The 13,354-nt window shown below is 37.1% G+C and overlaps 2 protein-coding genes across 4 annotated transcripts in view; one reads left to right on the forward strand and one right to left on the reverse strand.

Annotated features, from left to right (window-relative positions):
• Positions 1-9,603, forward strand: part of TTC6 — an 86,519-nt gene extending 76,916 nt beyond the window's left edge. For 2 of the 3 annotated variants that reach the window (XM_051215324.1, XM_051215325.1), the window contains 2 exons: positions 649-1,046; positions 9,353-9,603. Coding sequence is in view for 2 of the 3 variants with exons in the window: in XM_051215325.1 (XP_051068539.1) it covers positions 649-1,046; positions 9,353-9,504 (550 nt within the window). In the remaining variant the exon portion in view is untranslated. Of the gene's footprint in view, positions 1-648; positions 3,030-9,352 lie in introns of those variants that run through there. The other variant, XM_051215326.1, reaches the window with a different exon arrangement.
• GNAT3_2 (Guanine nucleotide-binding protein G(t) subunit alpha-3) overlaps positions 1-13,354 on the reverse strand; it is a 56,019-nt gene that overhangs the window by 20,605 nt on the left and 22,060 nt on the right. The window lies entirely within an intron of this gene.

A 13,354-nucleotide genomic window follows, 5' to 3' on the forward strand; every position in this document is an offset into this window, starting at 1 on the left:
TCAGATTCCCACTCAATGAGTGCATTTCGTGCTTCTTCAAACAGTATCAGAGCAACTTCCCAAGTGTTTGGAGCATTTCCCTGTGCGTGACCGTAGTACAACGGCATCCCTCCCGAATCTAGCATTTGCTGTCCAGCTTGAGTCCAATAGATTTCACTTATTCCGAGCACCATCAATTTGTTTCTCCTTATTTCCTTTGCTATTTGACTGGTCCTTCTAGTCTCCCACATTGTCCGACCATTGCATCAATTGTTGCTCTGGTTGTTAGAAAGGGCATCTTATTCGTGACTTTCGAAGAATCTTGGATTTCATCATGTGGCTTCATAAATCTTCCTTCAACTCGGAGGATAGAGTTTAAACGGTTTAATTCGTTAAATCTGGTTAGTAGTCAATCAGTCAGTCAGTTACAACGTAGGACCAGGCACCTACAAGTTGCCACACCTTATTAGCAATATTGTTTTTTCTGGAATATGATTACTGACCTCATACTCAACCCTTCTCCATTTATCCTGGCTTGAAACCGTCAATAACTCTAGAAAACCTAAAGACGAAGTTTCTTTTTCTTCATGAACTATTCAAACTACATATTCTTTACACTTAAGATTATCCTTTATTCAATGAATCAATTTTCTTATGATTACATTATAGAAATGCTAATCAACTTGATGCTACCAATAATTTAGCTTATTATCATCAAGCATTAATTTATTTACATCATGGACAATTTGAACAAGCTGAAAATCGAATCAATCTAATTATAAACATGAAACAATCACTATCATTTATCATTAATCAATTACAATCAATATGTTTAGATCCAAGTCTATGGTTGCTAAGATCAATCATTAAATTAATGAAACATAAATCGAATGATTATTATGATTCTATATTGAATGAAGCATTAAATGATATCTGTTATGCGGAACAATTAATCTTACCGAAATTAATGAATGAATTAACTAGTTGGCCACATTTACATTATACTAAAGGACAAATATTATATAAATTAAAAGATTATGTTAAAGCTGATAAAGAATTTACAAAAGGTAAGAAAGTATTTTCATAGTTATCGTTATGGGTCAAAGTAATTTTACATTGATTTTCCCAGAGAACCAGATACCATCTAGACTTTTGTAATGTGACGTCAAGTCACGGTTGACTATGATCATCACTACAAGAAAGTTGTGTACCAGATATCAGAAGACGATTGGAGGTTGTATCGAGGTATATTTGTTGGCGATCTCATGGTATCGAAAGAATATCGAGATCGTGCCAGAAGAGTATAAACGGAATCACTGAGCAAATGTAAGTTCGTGCAAGAAAACAATCAACAGAAGGATGAATGGAAGAATAATGAGTGTCTTTAGTACAGTTAAACAAACAAGTAAAGTAAAACGATCACTGATACAATTGATTATCATAATAATTGCTTCCATTAAACCAATCGCGTTCTCTTGATAAAATTAGGTCACTAAACTTTCACTGACAAGTAGACTGAGCTGTGTTGATAGATGTAGACTATTCAGTTAGGATCCACGAGACGATAGTAACCGATTGTTAGAGACTTTGAATGTGACATGGCTCAAAATCTTTTGCAATGGCGTAGGTTCATCCACTCTTTGTGTCCTCCCAAATTCTAATCTTCTGAATTCTCCATGTCCGGTTCTTTTTGTTTCTCTTTCGAAATTTATTTCACTGGATTATACTCCTTGAATAACATCTTCAAATCCTAATCTTTCCGATTACTGCTTATACGCTTACTACCTTTATCACTATGGGATTTGAATCAACAATTGTATCTGTGTGCTAATGTGATATGACAACTCGAACTGATGTATGTACGTACGGTGTTCTGCGTTGTTGTTGTTGACTGACTGACTGACTGATTCATGAGACAATCCAAAAAGTACAACTTAATCCTAATTTAAAAGGATAGCCAAACACTGCTGAGGCTTAACTCTAGTAGTATAGCTTAATTCCGTTTAGTAGAAGAGTTAGATATTACCCAGGCTTAAAATTTGTTAACCAAATAGTACTGTTCAATCTTGTTTAATAAGACAAACAGGATTTTCAAGTTCTAATGATTGATCTGGTTGATGTTTATCTATAGGATAATGTTTTAACTAAGATTTCTATTCATTAGGTAATGAGGGACTTGAAAACATAGTTTTATCTGTAATATGATCAAAGATTATATTCACGACTTCCAAATATCACAGTATTTGCTTTAAATGTAGATTATTGAATTAGAATCTATACGGCCACTCTCAGGAAAGTCTTACTCAATGCCTTCTCATGGCATTACTGTTCTCCACGAAATTGAGAAGACGAAACGCGAATGTTCGGTGCTTTAACCGAGTTGCTGAATATAAAAGATCTACTTACGTGAGTTAGGCTCCAGGATCCTAAGAAAACAAATGGCGCATGAACCAATCGATGGTCACAGATTACCGTGGGACTGCATCTCCTTATGTTACTCCATTGCCTTATGGATTAGACCTCCAGGTTAAAATTTCGAGGTGTGGCCCCCTAAGACAATCACCTGTTTCTGTTTGGGCACCCGTTCAGTATAACAGCACTCACACAAAACGAATGATAACTACTACTAACCTCATTGTTATTGTGTGTCGCACATGTAACCACTAGAAAACTCTACTTACTACCCAATAATTTATGGACATCATCAACAAATTAATCTCTAAGGCTTCCTACAGATGCCCCCTTCCAGCCAAACAAGTTAGTGAATCCTTCTGGAGAGAAACAGGCCACATCTAAGCACGTCACAACTACCAGGGCTAGAATAACTGTTTTTGCAACCAGTTAGAATTTACCCCGCGAGGAGCAACCTCGTACATTAAATACACCACTTTTGTCGGTGTTTTGTCTTTTTTTTGCATGCAAGAACAACTGTGCTGTGTTTCTTTGTGTAAAGTTCGTAATCGATTTGAGGGTATCGGGTACACTACCTTACACCAATCTGTTCGTTATTGTTCCCCTTTTCTTTCACGCTCCTTATTTTTTTTCCTTGTCTTTAAATTCTCATTGTTTTGTGTGGCGCATATATATTTGGTGCCCTCTTGTACCAATATTTATGTGTTCAAATAAATAAATATCGGTCGAGTGGGTAATTAGCCCGATCTCTACTACCCAGGTTACCGCTCATGTTCAATCAGTCAGTCAGCTACAACGTAGGACCAAGCACATATATGCATCGGTCCAAATTGCCATATCTCATTAACACAACAAGATGGACACCGGATTCATAAAAGTAGTTAATTCAGAAATGGTAATGTATAAAAGAAAGATTACATATAAGAATACAGTACAGGAAGAAAGAATTAGTTCGTAGAAAGAAAGATATGAAGCGATTTCAATCTCTTAGTTTAAGGGAAGACAGAGAGTGTATACACCGACGCTATTGTGATCGATTCTGAGCCATGTCACTCTCAGTCTCCAACCATTGGTTACGATAGTCACGCGGACCCCAACCAAGTAGTCTGCATCTACCAACATAGCTCAGACTAGAAGTTGGTGACTTCAATCACTGATGCCACGTTTTGGTTTGGCCTCCATTACGTTTCTTTCCCAATACCGGTTAGCATTGAATGTCATGGTAATCAGTGTTCAGGTATACGTAACACATGGCCCAACCATCTCAGTCGATGAAGATTTACAACCTCATTAACTGATTTACCATCATCATTCCCTAATACCCTGAGCATCTAACCTCACAATTACTTACCTAGTGATCCCAGAAGATACCAGCAATCTTATATGTTAGTTCATGAATCATTCATCCCACTATCCATAAGAGTCAAGGATACAGAAATATGAGTCAGATTTCATCTCCCTTCCTACAAATACTTTCTTTTTTATCTTCAATTACTACTTAAATAAAAGAAAATAGATCTATCATTACAAATTTATAGATTATTATTATTTTCATTATAAACTTTCAATCGGCATAATTCTATACAGACTTGAAGTGTTTTTTTTTCCCTTCTACAATTATCATTATCATCTTTGTTATTCCTTACTGATAATATCAATTAGGGTAATAATAATAATAATAATAACAGTCAATGGGTTTGTCTCGAACAATTTCATTCATCAATTTTATCGAATAAAGAATATGGATATGGATATAGATATAGATACAGAGAGATATACGTGTACGTGCGTGCGTGCGAGTGAGTGAGTTCACACGGACGTGCGTACCTGCATGTATGCATGTTTACTGATTTATATGTTGCTATGACTGTCCCCTCTCTCTCTCTCTCGCAAAAAAACAAAAAAAAAATATCTACAATATTGGTTTATATTAATTTTATACTTATATATAGATTACATAGAAATTAACGTATATATTATTAATACGCCCTAATAATAAATAAATAAATAAATGAATAATTTGCTTATTATCAATTGAAGTTTTATTATGATTATCGTTTTGGTTAAAAAACAAAAACAGACGAATAATAAAAAAACTAGTATAATGAAACCGCCCTAATCATGAAAAAGAAAAACGAAAAAAGAAGAAAAAAGAAAAGAAAATTCAATAGATTTACTTACCTGGTACAAATGTTCAGTGATACATTTTTTAAAGAAAAAGAGAGAAAAAATCTATATTCACTTGGTGTTTAAATGAAGCCAGAATAAATATTGATGCAGAATAGTATGAATTCTTATCATATTTCGAGGTTTCTCATCATCAGCTGCTTACAACGCACTGATATGTAATAGAATAGAACAATTGACATAAATGAATGAATGTAAATGACTGGAATGACAAAGGTTTACAATAGTAAGTAAGGTGTTTCCCTTGAACAACCAGCATCTGCAGTGATGCTGCCTTCTTACAAGGAAAAAAAAGGGTTAGAAAAGGTTGACCTTAAAAATGTCACACCTCACCTTACCTCACGGGTTTCCGTCGCCGGCGATAAGGTTTTTTAAAGAACGGAGCTAACACATTGACAAACCTCTCACGAAAAAGTCGTGCGTGACCGACTTCAAGCAGTTGTCCCTTAGGCTCTGAGGTCACGCTCCCAGGTCTTTAAGGTCAACATTAATTCAACTTTCATGCAATTAGTTCCCTTTATGAATTTAAATAAGTCAAGAACAAATATTGATGCAGAATAGTATGAATTCTCATAATATTTCGAGGTTTCTCATCAGCTGCTTACAACCACTGATATGTAATAGAATTTTACATTGAGATAAGAAATAGTGTGAAACAATTGACATAAATGAATGAATGTAAATAACTGGAATGACAAAGGTATACAATAATAACTATATATATATATATGCAAGAACAGGTCAGACGTTAATTGGTGTTAGAAATAAAGAAACAATTCAGGATGGGTAGTGTAATAGTTTAGTAGAGTTCATAAAGTGTGTGATCAGTTTAGACTGAGATGGTTGGGCCACGTGTTACGTACGCCCGAACACCGATTACCACGAAATGCAATGCTAATCGGTATTGGGGAAGAAACGTAATGGAGGCCAAACCAAAACATTGCATCAGTGCTTGAAGTCACCAACTTCTAGTCTGAGCTATGTTGGTAGATGCAGACTACTTGGTTGGGGTCGGCGTGACTATCGTAACCAATGGTTGGAGACTGAGAGTGACATGGCTCAGAATCGATTACAATGGCGTCGGTGTATACACTCTCTGTCTTCCCTTAAACTAAGAGATTGAAATCGCTTCATATCTTTCTTTCTACGAACTAATTCTTTCTTCCTGTACTATATTCTTATATGTAATCTTTCTTTTGTATATTTCTACCATTGAAGTGACTACTTCTATGAATCCGGTGTTCATCTTGTTGTGTTAATGAGATATGGCAATTTGGACCGATGCATATATGTGCTTGGTCCTACGTTGTAGCTGACTGACTGACTGTGATCATTTTAGAGGTAATGAAGGATTCATGGGATTAAAACAGTGATAAAAAAGATTACGTAATAATTACAATGGAAGATGGTCGCGCAAGTTCATTGATTGGTTGGTGTTAAACACTATCACCATTGGATGCCGGCTCAGTGATCCAGTAGGTTAAGCCTTCGCGCGCGAGACTGAGGAATCTGGGTTCGAACCCCACGAGCGGGATTGTGGATTCGCACTGCTGAGGAGTCTCACAATAGGACGAAACGGTCGTCCAGTGCTTCCAGGTTTCCAAAGGTGGTCTAACAACAATCGCTTCATGATCTCAATCAAAAACTTAATAATCTCCACAACCCCTATACTAGAATTTGGAAAGTTAACATAATTTAAGAGGATCAAGTGAGCGGAAATGTGTGAATGAAAAGTTGGTTTAAGAATTTGGTAATGGGGGGAGGATTATGACACAAAATAAATATTTAAAAAAAATAAATAAATAAAATAACCCAAATAACAAAAAAATTGGATTACCAGGGTAACAATAAGTTTATTAATGTCTCTTTTTGAATACATAAATCCGGTTTAAGTTTTTTTATCGCGATTGCTTCAGCGAAACGGAGAGCAGTCGTACTTCTTTGTCTGTTGATAATTTTAAAAGTGTGCGGGATGTCGATGGTATACCTGGTGTCAAGTAAATGTCGGGCTATTGCACTGTTGAGAGCCTTGGTCCGTCGCAGCCTCAAGTTTTTTGGAACATGGTCAGAAATGCGAACATACATTCTTCTCTCAGTTCTTCCAATGTATGTGCTTTGGCACGTACATGTGGATTGGTAAATGCAATTGGAGCTACTGAGAAAAGAGGAATTGTCGATTCTAGTTTGTTTGAGTGAGCAGTTCGTTTCCCAAACTGTTGTCAGTTTCGCTGCTGGGTAGGCCACTTTCAACGCGGAATTTAGTCTGTGATTAATTAATCCAGCAATTTTGTCTCCTTTGAAACGTAAATATAAGAAGCAAGTTTTCTTTTCTACTCTATCATACTTTGCATGAGGATTGGTTTTTGCACATTTATGAATGAATTTCATCGGAGATGCATTTTCACGTAGACAATTAATGATGAGAGCAATCTTGTCATCCAGACGTTCCTTTCAACAAATTTTACGTGCGCGGTCAAAAAAGGTCCGTACAATACCCTTTTTGTAACTCATTGGACAGAAACTATAGTAATTGAGATATACTCCACTCCAAGTATTTTTGCGATGAATGTGTCTATGTAATGTGCCATCAGATATTCGATGACTTTACTACTTTTAAAATATTATTTATGTCGAAATGTGTGCCTAGTAAGTGTTGAGCATTTAACAAAACCCGAAATCATTGGACGGCTGTTTCGTCCTGGTATGGAACCCCTCAGCAGTGTGCATTCAGGATCCCGCTCGTGGAATTCGAACTCAGCATTTTTGATCTTGCACGCAAACGCTTAACTTCTAAATCACTGACCTGGCATCCAAAGGTACAACTGTCCAGTGCTTTCAGGGGTTGAGCTTGAATCGATTCATGAATTCAACCATTAAATTAATACAGTTTCCATAAACCTTTCTTCTAATTTAATAAGACGTCAAATGTTTAGACAATCAGGCTGTTAAAAAACCACTATTAACTACCATTAATCAGCATCACACTACAATCATAAGTATGCCAACATAGTATTGGACAGTAATTATATTATCTATAAAACGATCTTGGACGTATATTCTGTACTATCTGGGATTAATCCGCTTGACATGATTTTTTTTTATTGAGATCATGAATCAGTTGATGTGAGACCACCAGTGAACACCTGTAGACACTGGACAACCGTTTCGTCCTAGTTTTGGACTCCTCAGCGCTGCGCATCCACGCTCCCACTCGAGACATTAGAACCCGGGACTTTTATATTATTTGAATTTAGACATTGACACCGTTGAGTACCGGCTCAGTCAACTAGAGGTTAAACGTTCACGTGCGAAACCGAAGGTCTTGGGTTCAAATTCCGTGAGCGGGATGCTGGATGCTCGCTGCTGAAGAGTTTCATACTGAGACGAAACGGCCGTTCATTACTTCCACGTTTTCCACGGTGGTCTAAAATCAATCGGTTCCTAATCTCAATCAAAATCTTAACAATCTTCACAACCCCATACTGATGATATAATTTTATCTATAAATCATAAACTTTTGTAATTAAAAGTAGTTAACAAGCACAACAAAAACTAATCTTGCTACTGACTGATGAATATAGTTACTTAGATTTACATAGCTTTTTATCAACTAGATATAACGCTGCTTTATCCTTTAGTAAAACAATAAAAATACAATCCATAGAAAACCCAATAGTACTCTTCTAGCAATATTTTTTATTAAAGATTAAAACTCATATTCTATACCATTAGACTTTACAATTGATTGATCACTGGGTAGTGATCAATGTCATGTATATCAGGTCCTTGTTAGTGCAGATCGAACCCTATCACCAGTGTAGGTGATCACCACCCTGTGATCAACCAATTGTAAATAGATCTCAGTCATACAGGAGGTCAGTCACACCCTAGACAGCTCAGTCGTAACGTCTCTAACTATGAAGCTGTGTGACACAGGTTCGAGTCCGTCAGGGAGCATAAGTTCCCTCAAGAACAATATAGGCACACTTTGCTGACCATAGTGAATTGTGACAATTATTAAGTTTTTGATTGAGATCATGAACCGAATGATGTTAGACCACCATTGAAAACCTGGAATCACTAGGCTGCCGTTTCATTCGATTGTGGGGCTCCTCAACAGTGTGCACCCACGATTCCGCTTGCAGGATTCGAACCTAGGACTTTCGGTCTCACGCGCGAACGGTTTACCTCTAAACCATTGAGCCAAGTAACATGAAACCTAGGTTCAGGGTTTCCTGTTAACTACCTCCAAACACCATCTTACCATTAGACTTTCCACTGTTAGTTCTTACCATGATTGATCAATAATATATTGTGATGTACCATGGAGTTCTTTTGTCTTTATTCAAAGCTTTTACCTTAAATTAATATGAACAGTTGTGGGAAAAAACTACAGTTCAATAATACCAATTGTGTTTTATTTAATTATACCTAACATTTTTTTTTCAGCATAGGGTTGTGGAGATCATGAACCGATTGATGTTAGACCACCATTGAAAGCCTGGAATCACTGGATTGTTTAAGGTTAGACATTAACACCGGCTCAGTGATTTATTAGGTTAAGCGTTCGCGCGCGAAACCGAAAACTCTGGGTTCAAATCCTGCGAGTGGAATCGTGAATGCACACTGTTGAGGAGTCCTACGATAGGATGAAACTGCTGTCTAGTGATTCCAGGTTTTCAATAGTGGTCTAACATCAATCGGTTCATAATCTCAATCAAATTCCTTTTTACATTCGACTTTTCTTATTGTTCTTCTTTTTTTTTCCTTCTAGCTCTCAGTTTATTACCATCCAATAAGTATATCTATCAAATACGTTCTAAATGTCGTGAAAAGATGTATCGCACCGGTTTGAGTAACTCATATGAAAATGCATTAATTGATTATCGTTTATCACTTTTGGCTAATGATGTAACTAACCAATAACATCTATGTATACGCAAATATAATTTACACTTCATTTATATAGACTAATATAACTTATATATTTGTTCATTCATGTATTGGCTTCACCATTCCTATGAATCCGCTGTTCATCTTACTGTGCTAATGTGGTATGGCAACTTGTACCGATGCATATATGTGCCTGATCCTACGTTGTAGCTGACTGACTGACTGACTTGACATTAAAGTCTTGAATGTTCGATCGTAGATAAGAATTGCTGAGGAGTTCTGTACTAGAACAAAGTTTTCATTGGTGCTCTAATATTGATGAATTTATGAGATTTCAATCAAAAACTCAACAATCTTCACAACCCTATACTGATCATTATCATCATGTGCTCATTATTATTAGAAAAGTAATCATTGCAGAAATTATAGTCTTTAATACTCATCTTGAAACAATAACCGAATCATTATTTTTAGAATTCATAAGGATCCCAAGCGGAGGTGGATGTGAATCATAATTATAAACTACGGTAATTTTATTGTTATTCAGGGTAGTTGACGGGATATTTATCACAAATCAATAATTAATCAATTTGAAATGTCTTACAACCGATAGATCAGTAGAGACCCAAATATCTTGGTTATATTATCTCTGACTAATAGAGAAGGAGTTCATATGACCGAATTCTTTCAGGAGCACAAATTTCCTCAACATTATAATACATCCTGCTGAACGATGCTAGTGTTAGCTGACATTCTTCCAACCACCTAACATCTTAACATAGTTCACGTAATGTCGAATGACCAAGACTATCATTCTCACTATATCTTGATCGATAGGATTTTATCAGCATCAGAAGAGTTAGAAAAATATTTGGAATAATTAGGACTTAATAAAAATGGAAACTGTATGAGATAATTATGAAATAGATAACGCGATGGCGTTTAAAGCGAACGGTACCGGGTTCGAGTCCCAGAGTGAATATCAACTTTGAGATGCAGGTACATCCAGCTGACGAGTCCCAAATAGGACGAAACGCGCATCCTGGATTCCACTGCTAGCCACTATCCATCATTGCTTACAAAAAGCTTGTTAATTAAGACAATATCGAAGCATACGCACAGTATGCACATATGCTAATAACAGACTGATCAATCGCAGTCTTAAACCTCAATAGGAAGATACAAGTCAAATAATACCAAGTGAATTTATGAAATAGATGTTTAAAACCAAGAAGAGTCGGTTATCTTTGTTCGATATTGAGGACTAACTAAAAGAAAGTGTAGACCCCTGATTGTTACAGTGATGATTCACCGCTTCAAAGTATAAAACCGATAAATTTTATGGTTTCTGAAAAATTTATGATGTGTTAGATTTCTGACACTGCATGAGCTCTTCTAGGATTACTTCCAGTTCCAATCTTGGGTAAAAAAGGAGAGTTGGGTATGGGTATCGGAAACACCATTCCATAGAAAACAACATTATCTAAAAAACGCTAACCAGATTTAACGAATTAAACCGTTTAAACTCTATCCTCCGAGTTGAAGGAAGATTTATAAAACCACATGATGAAATCCAAGATACTTTGGAAGTCACGAATAAGATGCTCTTTCAAACAACTAGAGCAACAATTGATATAGGAACATTCAATGGTCGGACAATGTGGGAGACTAGAAGGACCAGTCAAATAGCAAACGAAATAAGGAGATACAAATTGATGGTGCTCCGAATAAGTGAAATCTATTGGACTCAAGCTGGACAGCAAATGCTAGATTCGGGAGGGATGCCGTTGTACTACGGTCACGCACAGGGAAATGCTCCAAACACTTGGGAAGTTGCTCTGATACTGTTTGAAGAAGCACGAAATGCACTCATTGAGTGGGAATCTGATGGATCAAGGATCATCAAACATACTCCAAACACAAAGAAGGAGGGGATCACGATTAATGTTATCCAGTGTTACGCACCCATCAATGATGATGATGAAGATCAGTTCTATAGGAGGCTGTGATCGATCATAGCAAAGTGCTCAAGAAAGAATCTGATCATCCTGATGTGAGACCTAATCATCAAAGTCGGAATGGACAACATCGCATATGACGATATCATCGGACGATATGGATTGGCTTTGAGAAACTAACAAGAATGGTGACAGATTTGCAAATATAAACGCATCCAACAGATTGGTTATAGGTGACACAATCTCATACACAAAGCCACATGTGTCTCACTGGATCACATTTGCATCAACAAAACATCAGGAAGATCCATGGATGATGTGAGAACTAAGAGAGGAGCTGACATAGCTTCAGATCACCATCTGGTTGTAGCCAATATGAAAGTGAAGCTAAATAAACACTGGACAACTGGTGAAACAGCATTGCAAATATTTAATACAACTTTCTTTCGACATACTGACAAACCCAACCAATTCAAGATAACTCTCAACAACACATTTTAAGTCTTTCAGGATCTACTCAAAGAAGAAGAAGAAACTAATGTGGAGGAGAACTAGATGGAGATCAAAGAAGCATTGACTATAATGTGTCAGGATGTTTTAGGCCGAAAGAGGTATCGTCATAATGAATGAATCTCTATGGAAACCCTGGACAAGATTCAAGAAAGGAAGAACAACAAAACAGCAATTAACAACAACCGAGAAAGAACACAGAAAGCTAATGTACAAGCTGAATACACAGAAGCAAACAGACAAGTGAAGAGGAACACTGAAGCCAACAAGCAGAAATACGTGGAAGAGCTAGCAACGACAGAGGAAAAACTTGTAAGAGTAGTAAATATGAAACAACAATGTGACACGGTGAAGAAACTAGTAGAGATATATAGTAAACCAGAGAGACCAGTCAAGAACAAAGAAGACAAGACAGTCATTGAGACTGGAGAACAGACAAATACATGGCTAGAACACTTTGAGGAACAGTTGAATAGGCCGGCTCCATCAAATCTACCAGCTGGATATCAAAGTAGCACACACAGACATTCTTATAGATGTCACTCCACCAACGATCGAATAAATCAGGATAGTCTTCAAATAAATCAAGATTGGAAAAGCAGTAGAATCTGACAATTTACCAGCTGAAGCACTGGAGTCACACAGACGAGCAACTGCAAACATGCTCCACATTCCATTCAGGGAGATTTGTTGGGAAGAACAAGTGCTGACGAACTGGAAAGAAGGACAACTCATCAAGATACCGAAGAAAGTAGATCTGGTCAAACATGAATACTATAGAGGAATCACAACATCATCGGTACCATGAGTCGTTCTCAACCGATTGTTGCTGAATCGGGTGAAAGATTCAGTAGACGTGCAGCTTCGAGTTCAGTAGACTGGATTCCGTAAGGATCGGTCGTGCACAGACCTAATTGCGACACTACGCATCATTGTTGAACAATCAACTGAATGGAACTCATCACTATACATCAACCTCGTTGACCATGAGAAAGCGTTTGACAGTGTGGATAGGAGTACATTATTGAAAGGTTTTTGACACTATGGTGTATTTGGGAAGATCGTCATTGTCATCCGGAATTCATACGACGGAATACAGTGCCATGTGGTGCATGGAGGACAGTTGACAGATGCATTTCGAGTGAGGAACGGATTCATCAAGACTACTTACCCTCCCCATTCCCTTTCTCCTGGTGGTGGTCGACTGGATTATGAAGACTTCCAAATCTGAGAGGAAGCACGGAATACAATGGACAGCTCGGAACCATTTGGAACAGTTAGACTTCGCAGATGGCCTGCCCTTTCTGCAAACGAACAAATGCAGGTCAAGAAAACAAGTGTAGCAGCAGCCTCTGTATCAGTAGGTTTCAACATAAATTAGCGAGAAAGCAAGATTCTCGAATAGAACACAGAGA

The sequence above is a fragment of the Schistosoma haematobium genome, chromosome 2, assembly GCF_000699445.3.
Source record: "Schistosoma haematobium chromosome 2, whole genome shotgun sequence".
Classification (NCBI taxonomy): domain Eukaryota; kingdom Metazoa; phylum Platyhelminthes; class Trematoda; order Strigeidida; family Schistosomatidae; genus Schistosoma; species Schistosoma haematobium.